Raw genomic sequence first — 15328 nt, 5'->3', positions numbered from 1 at the left:
CAGCCAAAGAAATGATCATTGGCTGATCGCTATGTGTAACAGTGATGAGCGGCCGGTGGCTGAGGAAAGTGTAAAGTGATAAACTGTATACTTACCTGTCCACACTCCCTGGTGTCCTTCTAGCTTTTCCTCACCACAGCTGCCATTGGCATGTCTGAAGCCATCTGTGCAGTCACAGGCTGCTCAGCCAGTCACTGGTTGCTGCACTATGCCATCTTGGCCGGTGATTTGCTGAGTGGCCTGTCACTTCAGAGATGACTTTAGACGTGGCAACAGCAGCTGCGGGGAGAAGCTAGGACACCGAGGAGTGTGGAGAGGTAGGTTAAAGGGAATCTTTAAACACCCGGGCCCTACCGGTGCAGTGTGCTGTAGTTAGCAGTCCCATGGTTAGCATATTGCCTTTTGCTTATTTGTCCATGCAGGGGATTATGCGCAATCTTTTGTCGCCTACTGTAATGAAAAGTCAAAGAGGAGTTCTGCCTCAGCATTTGTGCTGTACTCTCGCATCCCTCACCACTCCTTCCTCTCCTTCATGAATAATCAATGCTGCCCGGCCTCCTGCTTGCCCAGCTGTTAGTTAGTCGCTGCAAACAGAGGACTGATCTGCAGTCAAATACAGTTGAACCTCCTAGCCTGTGTAGGAGCTGTGGTCTAGGGATAAATCACCTGTCTAGAGGCCAGAAACAGTTTGTTTTCTTTGGTTCGATTCCCCTGATGGAAATTAAATATAGTTATTTTTTTTTATTATTGTATCATTTTGTATCAAGTGCAAAGAATTCCCAATCAGGGCCAAATTAGTTTTCAAATTAATTTATAATACAATGATAAGAAAAATAAATGAATAAATATATAGTTATTATTTTTGTTTATTTTTCTCTCATTGTAATAAAAAACTAAACTCATTGCAAAGGCACTTTTAAAAATGATACAATAATGAGAAGAAATAATAAAAAAAAAAACTACATTGAGTATGCTATTGAAATGTCCCGCTGGTGGTGCACCCATATAGTATAGTCTTGTAAGATAGACTTCATATTGAAGAAAGTGAGGGCACTCACCAGCTCCCTGGGTTCAACACTTTTTTGTGTAGCAGACATTAAAAGACAGTCTAGTGTGTCTGCATAGCTAGTAGCTTGACTGTCTATTAAAGGAAACCTGTCACCCCCCGTGCCGGGGTGACAGGCTCCCGACCCCCTGTTAGATCCCCCTATACTTACCTCATCGTGCAGGGTCCCGATTCCTGAGCCGGTCGGGTGACTAAGATTTCAGCGCCCGAAGCCCGTCGCACACGCTCACAGGAGAGTCCGATGCCCATAGAGAATGACGGAGCATCGGACTCCCCATTTATTCTCTTTGAGCATCTGACTTTCCTGTAAGCGTGCGCGCCGGGCTTCGGGCTGAAATCTCAGTCACCCGGTGCGTGAGGTATGTATAGGGGGATCTAACGGGGGGGTTGGGAGCCTGTCACCCAGACACTGTCCAGCAATGAAATGAACGGAGAGTAAGAGGAGTGACAGTATCACTTTAAGCTTTGGTTAAAACCAGACAAATTCTTTAAAGGGAACCTGTCATAACTTTCTACTGCCTGAACCTGAGTCATCAGGGCGGTCCCCAGCAGCTTCTCCCTGCCCCACCGACCTTTATTGATAGTTCTCTCTATAGCCAAACAGAAAAATATTTATCAATCAGATTGATGGTATGTCTTAGTGAGAATGTGAGTACCCTTTTTTTTTTCCAAATATTTTTATTAGATTTTTAAAATTTTATCTATAACAATACAGTTACATATCAAAGGAAGACATAAATAGGATACAATATAGTAAGTTTGAAAACAATTTTGCTATAAAAAACAATAGAATCTAAAGAACAAAAATTAATGCTCTACAGGATCGAAAGAAATGTAGATAAAGAATCTCTATCTTTAATATAATTAAGGAACTCTGAGTACTCCTAGGGTGCCCCTTGCCTCCGCCGTCTGATACCAAACAGTATTACAAAAGTGTTTCATAACAGCTTCCCTCTCCTCCTGCAACATAACCTTTATGAGAAAAAATTTCCATTTTTTAATGAAATTTTTTGTGGAAACATCTTTGTTGCGGATTGCATCCAGCATTTCCCAATGAAGGGTTTCTTTAAGCGAGGTTGTTAGCTCAGAAATAGTGGGAAGTGTGTCAGAGATCCAGTGGTTTAGTAAGCCTTTTAAGGCCAATAACAGAGTAAGATGAATACATTTTGAGGCTATAGGTTTTTCAGAGGGATCTCCATCCCCGGCCACCACAACATGAAAAACATAACTGAGCAGAGTTAGAGGTATGGATTCATTCCATGTATTCTGAATAAAGGTTTGTACTAATTGCCAGTATGTCTGAATTTGAGAACAAGACCAAACACAGTGTAATAAATCTGTGCTAGGTTCTTTACATTTTGGACAATATGTCAAGAAATCATCTGGCATGGTGGAGTAAGAAAAGTTAAAAGCGTAAATTGCCTTAGGGTGCGTTCACACCTACAGGATCTGCAGCAGATCTGCAGCAGATTTGATGCTGTGTTCAGTTATTTAAATGAAATCTGCTGCAGAAAATCAGCTGCAGATCCTGTAGGTGTGAACGCACCATTATGGAAAATCAAAATCATTAGTTTTTTCTGCCTTCGCACAAGATTTAACTCAAAAGAACACAGTTGTTCAAATAAAACCTGGTGATGGGGAGGGATATCATACATGTCTCTAAATTTTTCCCAAGATAACAACTCTCCCTTATCTGAGTCCAGTAAGTTACTTAAGTCAGTGATTTGTTTTTGTTTCCATACCATATAGTCAGGATTGATGTTACCATGTAGAAAAAGGGGATTGTCCCATAATGGGAAAAACTAAGAAAGACGAAATGGGAGTTTATACAATTTTCTTAAAGCTTTCCATGTGGCCACGGTATCAGCGATAATAACATTGTGTTTTAAATGTGAGGGTAGTTCTGAAATAGAGAAGTGAAGAAGCGAAGCCAAAGGCCAAGGAGAAGAAAGAGCAGACTCCAAGGAATAATTAGAAAAGAAAGAAGTACCGTTAATCCAGTCTCTGATGTGTCTGAAAATGGAGGCCAAATTATAGAATCTGATATTAGGTAATTGAGCACCACCTTTATGTTTGGGGAGGCTGAGAGTATCATATGCTATTCTTGGTCGTTTTGACCTCCAAATAAATTTGGTAAAGGCTGATCAGAGTCGAGAAATATCCTTATGTTTTAGTAATAAGGGGATCATTTGTAAGGGATACAATAATTTAGCAAATGACATCATCTTAATAAGATGAATACGGCCTAAGATTGAAAGCGGTACATTTTTCCACCTATCAAGTTCTTTTTCTATTTTTTGGAAGATTGGGATATAATTTAATGAGTAGAGAGAAGAAGGGGTATGTCCAATTTTAATTCCTAAATATAAAAGGTGTTGTTTTGCTATACCTATACCCAGTGTCGGACTGGGGTACATTGGCCCACCAGGGAAATTGATTCTTGGGGCCCACCCAATATATAAAGACATAATCAGCGCCAAACCTTTCACGTTAGTACAGCGACTTTGCATAGAGCTGTGTATGTGACCAGCAACGCTAGTGCACTGCCAGTCACTTATACAGTTGTTACTGATTTATGTAGTTGTGGTAAAACTGCACCATTTATGTAGAAACTTTAATGAAATTCCAACAATATTGCTGTAAAAACACATAAAAAATGTCATGTGTGAACACAGCCTCAGAAGAAGAAGGAAAAAATGACCATCTAGTCTGCTCCTCTATTACAATCTCCAGCAGAGGAGACCCATGACTGTTTATTCTAGCCTCACCATAAGGTGTTGGGCTAGAATAAGACTTTAAAGGACCATCATGAAAGGCATATCAGTGGTCAGCGTGTAAACCTGGCTTTAAAATGTAATCTGCCATTTTATACATCTACTAGTAGAAGAGAGAGAACACCATGCGGCGCACATAGCGTATTACTGCAGAACAAATGTGTGTAAGTGGCTAAACTTGCTGCTCACCTTGGGCGGTCATGCTACAAGCCCAACACCGCCAGTCACTTTAGCGGTGGTTTACACACCTTGATGCCGCTTGCAGCCCTTTCAACAGAACCAGGAGACTTGGTACAATAATTCAGCTGCGAAGACAGCACCAAAGTAGTCAAAAATCTTGTGACTTTATTCACTCCCTCTTGTGCAATGTTTTGCCTTACTCAGAGCTAAAACGAAACATCGCGCTAGAGAGTGTGAATAAAGTCACAATAATTTTTACTACTTTAGTGCTGCCTCTGCTGCTGCTCCGGAGGGGGTGCAGTCTGGTGAGGGGGTATTATCCTACCTGTCACTGATACTGCTGCTCCGGAGGGGTGCAGTCAGATGAGGGGTGCATAATGCTACCTATCACTGATACTGCTGCTGCTCAGGAGGGGGTGCAGTCTGGTGAGGGGGTATTATCCTACCTATCACTGATACTGCTGCTCTGGAGGGGGTGCAGTCTGGTGAGGGGGGCATTATCCTACCTATCACTGATACTGCTGCTCTGGAGGGGGTGCAGTCAGATGAGGGGGGGCATAATCCTACCTGTCACTGATACTGATGCTGATCCGGAGGGGGTGCAGTCAGATGAGGGGGGCATAATCCTACCTGTCACTGATACTGCTGCTGCTGCTCCGGAGGGGGTGCAGTCAGATGAGGGGAGGCATAATCCTACCTATCACTGATACTGCTGCTCCGGAGGGGTGCAGTCAGATGAGGGGTGCATAATCCTACCTATCACTGATACTGCTGCTGCTGCTCCAGAGGGGGTGCAGTTTGGTGAGGGGGGCATTATCCCACTTGTGTCTGTGTCTGCTGCTTATATCTTTATTTTTGAGTCGGTACAATAGTTGAGAAGAAGTTTGCACTCTGGAGGTCCCAGTTGTGCAGGAGATCCGTGAGGCTTGGGCGCTGATCAGCTGATTCAGGATTCTCACATCACAGATGATAGGAGTTGTAGTAGACGTAGGAGTAAGACAAATCAATGGATAATGTGTTTCTAAGGGAATCCTCAATATATCTGATGATCTCATTTGATGAAACCCGTCATCCATTGATTAACCCCTTAGCGACCCATGACGTATCTAATACGTCATGGCGCCGCGGAGGGTGTTCAGAGCGGGGTCCCGCCGGGACCCCGCTCTGAACGGCGCTGATCCCGGCTGACACGTGCAGCCGGACAGTGCCTCTGTTAGCCGGCGCGGGTCCCGTTGCCGCGCCGGCTAATTAAGCACTTCAATGCAGCTGTCAAACCTGACAGCTGCATTGAAGGGCTTTAGACATCACATCCCTGGTGTCTAGTGGGTCGGATCTCCCCCCCACGATGCGATCGCGGGGGGGAGATCCGTTCTTCTGGCCGTGCCGGGCCTCAGCGTCGGAATGACGCTGATCCCGGCTCGGCAATAGATTGCTATGGCCTGCAGCAGGCCATAGCAATCTATGACCGATCTCATGGATCTTTGCTGTGTATATACACAGCATTGATCTCTATGAGAGATCATTGCTGTGTATATACAAGCCCCCCAGGGGGGCTTCTAGTCCATGTAAAAGAAAAAGTAAAAAAGTGTTTTTATTAATAAAAAATCCCCTCCCCTAATAAAAGTCCAAATCACCCCCCTTTTCCCATTTTATAAATATAAATTAATAAATAAATAAATAAACATATTTAGTATCGCCGCGCGCGTAATCGCCCGAACTATTAATTAATCACATTCCTGATCTCGCACGGTAAACGGCGTAAGCGCCAAAAAATTCCAAAGTGCAAAATTGCGCATTTTTGGTCGCATCAAATCCAGAAAAAATGTAATAAAAAGCGATCAAAAAGTCGTATATGCGCAATCAAGGTACCGGTAGAAAGAACGCATCATGGCGCAAAAACTGACACCTCACACAGCCCCATAGACCAAAGGATAAAAGCGCTATAAGCCTGGGAATGGAGCGATTTTAAGTGACATATATTTGTTAACAATGGTTTGAATTTTTTACAGGCCATCCGATACAATATAAGTTATACATGTTATATATCATAGTAATCGTAACGACTTGAGGAACATGCATAACAAGTCAGTTTTACCATAGGGCAAACGGCGTAAATGCAAATCTCCCCGAAATCAAAACAAATTCGTTTTTTTTTTTCAATTTGACAGCGCAAATGATTTTTTTCCGGTTTCACAACATATTTTATGGAAAAATTATGCCTGTCATTGCAAAGTACAATTAGTTTCGCAAAAAATAAGCACTCATATAAGTCTCTAGGTGAAAAAATGCAAGCGCTATGGACTTTTAAACATAAAATGGAAAAAGCAAAAGCGCAAAAACGAAAATTGGCTTGGACCTTAAGGGGTTAAAGTCTTACTGTGATATCAACTACAACACCTATCATCTTTGATGTGAGAATCCTCAGCTGATCAGAGCCCAAGCCTCACGGATCTCCTGCACAACTGGACCTCCAAAGTGTGAACTTCTCATCACATACACACTGTATACATATATACACAAATAGACATACTGCAGACATACATACTGTATACATATATACACAAATAGACATACTGCAGACATACATACTGTATACATATATACACAAATAGACATACTGCAGACATACACACTGTATACATATATACACAAATAGACATACTGCAGACATACACAAACATGCAGACACAACACATCTTACATATATACATCTAATCATACTAACACACACAGACTCACCAACATAGATACACAGATACAAAAGCATGCAGATTACACATAATATATACACCATATACATGATAGAAAACACACACACACACACACACACACACACACACATATATATCACTCACATGCATAAACACATGACACATGTACAGACACACACTGATGACAAAGTTAGACAAGAATATACACAAACACTCACATGTTCAGCAGGGCAGGAGGCTTCAGTCTTCTTGTCTCCATCTTCTCTTCTCCCAGCCAGGCCGGGCAGCTTGCAGCCTCTCCCCATCTCCTGTGCACCGACTGCACACAGCAACAGGAGAGTCACGTGATTGCAGAGGGGCCTGCTGCTGCTGCTCTCGGCATCTTGTGACAGGCAGGAAGAGGGCAGCGCTGAGGATGGGAGCAGATGTAAGGGAGCCAGGTGAGCAGGGGAGGGGAGGGCCCATGATTGCAGAAAGAACGGGCCCTGATACCGTGGTTAACTCGCCCAGCAGTGTGGGAGCTCCCGATATAAGGCAGCTTCCAAACGGGAGGCCCCTCTCTGGCTTAGGGGAAGGGCCCTGCAAGAGGGAGGAGGGGGTGGGGCCCACCGGCCCACCGGGGGATCCTCCGGCTCCCCGGTGGCCCAGTCCGACCCTGCCTATACCTTCAGGGTAAATATGGGGAGCCAAGTGTGGTATTAAGGGTAACAATTGGCTTTTAGTAATATTAATTTTAAAACCAGAAAATGAGCCAAAGTTTTTCAAGATTTTTAAAACACCAGGGATGTGTGATGTGGGATTTTCTAAGAATAATAAGGCGTCATCAGCGAAGCAAGCTATACGTACTTCTTCATTGCCTACTTGAATGCCTTTAAATTCAGGTGTGAGGAGAAGAAATCTAATTAAGGGCTCTAATGCTAAATCAAAAAGAAGGGGGGACATTGGGCAACCTTGTCTGGTTCCTTTAAGGATTGGGAAAGTGGCAGACAAGAATCCAGGTGTATGAATGCGAGCTATTGGGTTATTGTATATGGTAGAGATAAGAACTTTAAAAGGTCCTGTAATGCCATAACGAGAGAGGGTCATATCCATCCATTCCCAGTTAAGATTATCAAATGCCTTTTCAGCGTCTAAGGCAAGCAGTCCTGGTGAATGGTTTGGATTTTCCCTTCGTCGTACTACTTCCTGTACGGTTAGAACTGTCCTAATATGAGTTATCGCTGAGCGGCCCTTTATAAAGCCAACTTGATTTATAAGAGAAATAGGCCGATATGAGGATGGAAGTTGTGGGTCTTTCCCTTGTTTATGGAGTAAACTAATATAGGCCATTTCCCCTGAAGGTAACATGCATTTATTATCTATTATATGTTGATATACTTTTTGGAGAGTTGGAACCAGATCAGTATTTAGAACTTTATAAAATTCTCCACTAAATCCATCTGGCCCCAGTGTTTTATTATTATGAAGGGAAGATATTGTTTTAGAGATATCCTCAGGAGAGATGGGGGCATTTAATGATGCCAGAGAAGATTCATCCAATTTGGGAAGATTCAGAGACTGGAGAAACTGTTGACCCGCTAAAGGATCTATAAGATCAGAAGAGTAAAGGGATCGGTAAAATTTTTTAAGAATATTAGAAATAGTTTTTGGATCAGAATGTAATAAACCATTATGGTCTTTTATATTTTTGATATGGGAAATAGGGTGTTTACTCTTTGCTAAGTTAGCTAATAATTTTCCTGTTTTGTTACCATATTTATAAAGACGAGAAAAATAGTGATCTTTATATAAATTATTAAGTTTTTCTTGAGCTAATTCAAATTCCTTTTTTACTATACACCAAAGGGATTTATTTTGTTCAGAAGGTAAAGATAAGAAGGTAGTGTATGCATTACGAAGTTTAGTAGTAAGAGTATTGTAAGAGGTGGTCGCTTCTTTTTTACGTGCAGAGAGATAAGAGATTATATTGCCTCTTAGTACAGCTTTGGCAGTTTCCCAGAACAGTATAGGAGTTGTGGTATGTTGCGAATTAGTGTCGCAAAACTGTGACCACCATTTTTTAAGAAGATTTTTGAAGACTTCATCTGAAGCTAAAACTGCTGGGAATCTCCAAATAATGTCTGTTCCTTTAGGGTAAGAATCACGTAGGGTTAAAGTAATCGGAGAATGGTCAGATATAACCATATCATTTATGACAGAGTCTCCCTGTGAGACTAACATATAGTCAAGTCTAGACCAAGCCATCTGAGAATGTGAGAAAAAAGAAAATTCTCTTTCTTCAGGATGAAGATGACGCCAGGAATCCACTAGATGAGTGCTAGATAACAAATTTGTTAAAAATAATTCAGGAGGAGGAGAATTCCTTGTCAGAGGAGTGGAACGTTTCCTATCTTCATGCGGGTGTAAAACTGTATTGAGGTCACCTCCTACTATTATTTTGGATTCACCATCTTGAAGAAGGGACGATTCTAAGTGTTGGAAAAATGGAGCTCGTCTGTTATTAGGGCCATAAACATTATATAAGCTTATATGTCCAGATGGAGTATCCAAAACCATGTGGTGAAATCTCCCTTCTGAGTCTGAGGTTTGAGAAACAATAGAGTGGATAAAATTTCTATGAATAAGAGTTACCCCACCACGCTTCCTATTTTAGGCAGGAGATCCAAAGACTTCACCCACCCAAAACCTTTTCATTCTAACATAATCTGATTCAGACAAATGAGATTCCTGTAATAACGCTACATCCGCTCCCAGTCTTTTAAGGTGTTTAAGGATGAGCGCTCTTTTGGAAGGAGAGCGCAAACCTTTTACATTCCAAGAAACGATTTTCATAAAAGCCAGGAGCGGATGAAGTGATAAGAGGCAGGCACCCCAAGAGCACACAGCAGTAGTAGGGATAAGAAAAATATAGATGAGAGATTCATGTTACAATTACACCTGAGAGCATAAAAACTGAAAAAAACCTTACACAATATATACAGAGAGCAGTATAGCAATAATATTGCAATATATCTAAATCTTACAACTAAATAAGCGAAAGAAAGTTGGTATAAGACTTCACTTTTTTCACACAGAAACATACGGCGTATTCGCTGACTCCGAGCGGGCATATAGCCTGGTGAGAAAATAGAAAGATACAAGAAAAAGAAGAAATAGAAAACAAATAGAAACATGGCGAGAAAACGTAACTCGCTAATATCAATAATACTACATAGCAATATCTCTTCCTATACATTTTCCTATTCAAGCAGGATTTGTACAAGTAAACAAATGCCATGACTAATTTGGTAAAGGAAAACTCTTTCTTTAAGGTGAAACCTTAGGAAGTCATAGTAGAATAGGAGGAGCATAAAGGGAGAAAATGATGGAATATAAAGGAATAGGAGATATAAATAAATATCTGAATTAAGATGATGACTCTTGTTAGACATGTTAGTCAGTATAGTTCATCACTCCATATCTGCTGAAGGAGATGTAGGACTATCAAGACGTGGTCTCTTGTTCTTATCCCCAGGAGGAGTAGCAGAAGTCGGGTCTCTCAAATTCTCTAGGAGAGACAAAGCTTCTTCAGGGGTCTGGTATACACTGGTAGATCCATCTGATTTGAAGACTTTTAGAATAGCAGGGAAGAGGAGTGCAAATCTTTTTTGCTGATGTACTACAGCCGTACATATTGGTGCAAATGCTTTTCATTTTTGGACTACTGTAGCAGAATAGTCATTGAATATCAGAATTTTGTGACCTCTTATAAGAACTTCAGTTTTCATTTTCCTAAACGCCTGTAAAATAGCAGCTCTATCTGCATAATTAAGATATTTGACTATCACTTGTATCATCTCGGTTTGTTAGTAGTCGCCTTTTTGGAAGGGGTTAAAGTGTTTGCTGGAGGGCCTATACGATGTGCCCTTTCTACTTGACAAGAGCCTTGTAAACCTAGGGTCTGTGGTAATTCTGAGGTACAGATGATGGATAATTGTGACAATGCTATGCTTTCAGGCAGACCTATTATGCGAAGGTTACTCCGTCTTGATCTATTTTCTAGATCATCTGTCTTGTCCCTTAATGTTGCTGTAAGTTTCATAGTTGTTTGTAGCTTGGATTTAGTCATGGCTAGTTCATCCTCCACTAACCCTAGGCGCTCTTCTAATTCATGTATTTGGGAGGTATGATGAGAAATGTCTCCCTGTATAGCAGATAGTGAGGTCATTATAGTGGCTTCCAAGGAAGCAGTAATGTCTGGTATTATTATTTTGGCCACTTCTATGGCTAGTGATTTACAGGAAATAGACAGTCCAGGAATAAAAGATTCAGTGTTGGGGTCATTTGTGACCATTTCAGAAGAAGCAGGAGGTGAATGATTTATATTTGTGTCTCCTGAGGTGATGTGCTGCACTGCTGTGTGAGGAGACACAGCCATCTTGGATTTTGTTTTCTTCCTCTGTGGGAGAGGTATAGAGGAAGAGGGGGCTCTGTGTTGCTTCCCAGCGCGCTGCTGTTGTTTCTACATGTCCCTAACGGGTAGAGGAGTATGTCAGGTGTTCTGGTATTTACCGTGGTAACGGGTATCAGCTGGGAGCCGAGTCTATAGCGAGTTACTGTGGGAGCTCCTTCACAGTGCTGCCATCCTGTGCGCGCTGAAACTGGAAGTTGTGAGTACCCTTTTAACCTGTGCATTACCTGTGCAGCTTGGAATGAATACAGCAAATACAAATGAATAGACTATCATTTGGATGTGTGTGTACTCATGACATTGATCTGTTATGTAGGGTCTGGGCTGGATTCACACTTGCAGTTCTTGTAACCAGTTCATCCAAGTGTTCATTACAAGTCATTACACTGGTTTCTACCAGGAACAACCATGTTGTTGTTGTTGTCCATCCCAGAGTTCATTGCTCTGTCACACTCATTATTGTTTTTATGATTTTTTTGTTCTCTCTAGATGTGGTAAGACAACACAGATTCCACAGTTTATACTTGATGCTTCTTTGCAAGAATCTCCCACCTTTGTTTCCAATATTATATGTACACAGCCACGGAGGATATCTGCCATTTCTGTGGCTGAACGAGTGGCTCAGGAGAGAGCTGAGAGAGTTGGCATCTCTGTGGGCTATCAGATTAGACTGGAGAGTGTTAAGGTTAGTGGAGTGCCTGTTTGTTACATAATGAATTTGGGCCAAAGAAAGCATCTGATGGCCATACGCTCTGAATAATAGTGGGCCATGAGACGCCATTCACTATAGATCTACTCATAATAAATAACTTAATTCTGTATATTCCTGTACATAGATTTTATTCATTTGGTGGGTATCTTATCTGTAAATCCAGCTAGACTGGACTGCTAAATGATAAATCAGTATGCTGTATCAATGATCTTCACATTGCATTACCTCACTGAGACTTACTTATTCACATGAATGCTAACAGTAAAATGATAGCCCTTTTAAAGTGTCATTGTCCCCATTAAAAAAAAATTTCATCCGTGCGGGTCTGAGTGTTTAGACCCGTACCGAGCGTGAGAATAAGCAGGGAGAAGCATGGTCCCTGGCTCTGTGTAATGTGATCACTGAGGCCCTATTACATGGAGCGATAATCTGCCGAATTAGGCCCATTTGTCAGATCATTGCTTCTTGTAAAGAAGACAACAATCAGCTGATGAAAACAACTGATCGTGCCTTTTGGTCCTGACCTAAAAACATCGTCTGCTGACCGCACACAGGGCCGATGAATGTTTTTTGTTTTTTTTAAATAATATTAACCTTATACGTGCCTCTCTGCGCTCCCTGATGTCCTGCTAGCTTCGGCCCGCTCTGGCAGTGGCTGAAGTGACAGGCCTCTCGGCCATTCACTAAACATGGCTCTAGTGATTGGTTGAGCAGCCTGTCACTTCAGACACTGCCAGAGCGGGCGGAAGCTAGCAGGACATCGGGGAGCACGGAGAGGTACGTATAGCTTATTATTTTAAAAGGACTTCACTAGAGATGAACTTGCTGCACGATTATTGGGCTGCATGTGGGCTCAGTAAGCGAGCGTTGATCTAGCAGATCGCCACTCGCTTAAACCAAGTCACCGGGCCGTGTAATAAGGCCCTAAGTCTATGGAGCAGACAGAGCTGCACTGCATTGGCTGAAAGTTACAGTGTAAAGTGTTTGATAATTGGTCAAATTGGAAAAAATAAACTGTAACCAACCCTCCTGTTTCCTTCTCTTTACAGTCTTCTGCCACCAGACTTCTTTATTGCACAACAGGCGTCCTGTTAAGGCGGCTTGAAGGTGACAGCACTTTGGATGGTGTCACTCACGTGATTGTGGATGAAGTCCATGAGAGGACAGAAGAAAGGTAACACTAAAAGCTAGTCCTGTGGATCAGTAATGACAAATATTATCTGAGCTCTAGTACAGGAGCGTGTGCTGTAGTCATTTTTCTAAATAATTAGTATCCCAGATTCTGTCTCTAAATGTTATAGAACGTCCCTAGCTCTCATACCGGATATGGGTCCCAGGAGACCAGGCCCCTCTGTCTCCTAGTGCGAGGTGTAAGGGCCCTATTCCACCGTACGATTATCGTTCGCATAATCGTTAACGATTATCTATCTCAAACAGCCGCTATTGCGAAAGACCTGAAAACGTTCACTCATTTCCATGGAACGATAATCGTTACTTATGATCGTATTTGCGATCGTTTTTTCTTCGCTATTGCGTTCGTATCTACTGCGCACGACCGAACACGTCTTATTCAATGTGTACGATTTGCGAATGTTTTGCGAATGAGCAACGATAAAAATAGGTCCAGGTCTTATAAAGCGATCAACGATTTGTCGTTCGGTCGTTAATCGTTAACTGCATTTCAACCGAACGAGTATCGTTTAGATTTGAACAGTTTAACGATAATCTGAACGATAATCGTCCGGTGGAATAGGGCCCTAAGAAGCCCGCAGCTCTGACCACAGACAGTGTGCACCGACCATAAAATCCACTATGCAGCTGTTTAGAATAACAAACGTGCAATTCTTTCGTCTTTCATTGTAACTGTTTCTATATGTAAGTGCCGCTACACATGAAGCTGGGATAAAATTTTTACTTATTTTTTCACATTTTTCATTTAGTGACTTTCTGCTTTTGGTGTTGAAAGACGTCATGATTCAGAGACCAGACATAAAAATCCTTCTTATGAGTGCCACGGTTAATGCCGAGCTGTTTTCCCAGTACTTCGGTGGGTGTCCAGTCATCCACATACCTGGTAAGTGTTCAGGGATTCTGGTACAGTTCTACTGTGCTAATGTTAGACAACCCATTGTATCATTTATATTATATAACTAAATTTATTTTCAATTTTAGGTCGTACTTTCCCAGTGGACCAGTATTTTCTTGAAGATGCCATTGCCAAAACAAGGTGGAGCATAAAACTAATAAAAACCAAACCTGTGTTAATAACCTTGCGAATGGTTCCTGAAAGTTATATATTTGTTAGTATAGGATTAAAATATATAACCTTTAGGTCATGTGTACATAGGCAAAAACAGCACCAAGGCTTTCTCTGAGACACAGCCACCATGGCGGGGATCCAGTCCTGGAGCTCCCATTGAATTTTAATGGAAGCATCAGAGTGTGGCTACTTGTAAAGCAGTGATGGGTGGCTTCCTGTGCTATGCGGCTCATCATTTGCAGAGACTGTGGTGTCTCAAGACTGCACTTGTAAGTGCTCATAGCAAGATACTTCCTAACGTCTGTTATAAACCTTCAGATCTTCATAAAACACTACAGCTGTGTCAAAAGTGCATCAAAACTACTTATTATGTAAACTTACATCTATCCACTTATGAGTCAAAGCAATTCACCAACTCGCATCAACTACTGTATAGGCTGCTGGGATCCAGTCAAGATTTTTTTTTAAATCATTTAAATTGTGTTTTTTAGGGAGTGAGGGTATAAATACTACATATCCTGATCCCATAGAAATAGTAGCAGGAGCAGCATACAGGTAAAACTGGGAGTGGATTAACCTTACTGGTGCCAGGAGGGGTCTCATAGGTGATAAGGTCATCTGGAAGTAAACTGACCCAGATCAAACCGTTTCCTGAGACACATAAACCCTTTTAATTTTATGGTGGTCTGAGTGCAGGTCACATGACCCAGCTAGAGTAATAAGATGCATGGATACAGTTGAGCCGGAGTAAAACAGATAGCGCTGCAGGAAGGAATAGTGGTGGTGGTTGCATTATATGGCCTAAAAAAAACTGGAGTGCTACTTTTAAAAAAAAAATAACATTGATTAGTTGTCTGTAGGTACTAAGCTATGTTGCAGATGTTGTTTTTCTATATGGCAGTGAATGCAATTTATATGATTTTGTACCTCCTGGCAGATATGTACTAGAAGAAGGAAGTCCCTACCATCGCTCCTCCAAGCATTCCTATACACACGATTCTTCTAAAGGAAAGAAGGGCAAGAGCTATGGAGACGTTCTTGAAGAATTAGAGCAAGACATTAACTCGAGCCTGAGGTTACAGGACAACAGGATAATAAAGGATAGCATGCCAGATCAGCAGCTGAGTTTCAAGGAACTCTCAGTCCGTTACAGTGGTAACATACTTAAATATAGT

General features: G+C 41.7%; 1 protein-coding gene across 4 annotated transcripts in view; it reads left to right on the top strand.

Moving 5' to 3' along the window:
- Window positions 1-15328, top strand: part of DHX57 (DExH-box helicase 57) — a 38267-nt gene that overhangs the window by 6359 nt on the left and 16580 nt on the right. For all 4 annotated transcript variants that reach the window (XM_069954978.1, XM_069954979.1, XM_069954981.1 and 1 more), the window contains exons 8-12: window positions 11671-11866; window positions 12943-13067; window positions 13834-13967; window positions 14066-14120; window positions 15091-15308. In XM_069954978.1, coding sequence (XP_069811079.1) covers window positions 11671-11866; window positions 12943-13067; window positions 13834-13967; window positions 14066-14120; window positions 15091-15308 — 728 coding nt within the window. The remainder of the gene's footprint in view (window positions 1-11670; window positions 11867-12942; window positions 13068-13833; window positions 13968-14065; window positions 14121-15090; window positions 15309-15328) is intronic.

The sequence above is a fragment of the Dendropsophus ebraccatus genome, chromosome 15 (assembly GCF_027789765.1).
Source record: "Dendropsophus ebraccatus isolate aDenEbr1 chromosome 15, aDenEbr1.pat, whole genome shotgun sequence".
Classification (NCBI taxonomy): domain Eukaryota; kingdom Metazoa; phylum Chordata; class Amphibia; order Anura; family Hylidae; genus Dendropsophus; species Dendropsophus ebraccatus.
Note: the sequence above shows the minus strand (reverse complement) of the source record. Positions and strands in the feature narration are given on the sequence as shown.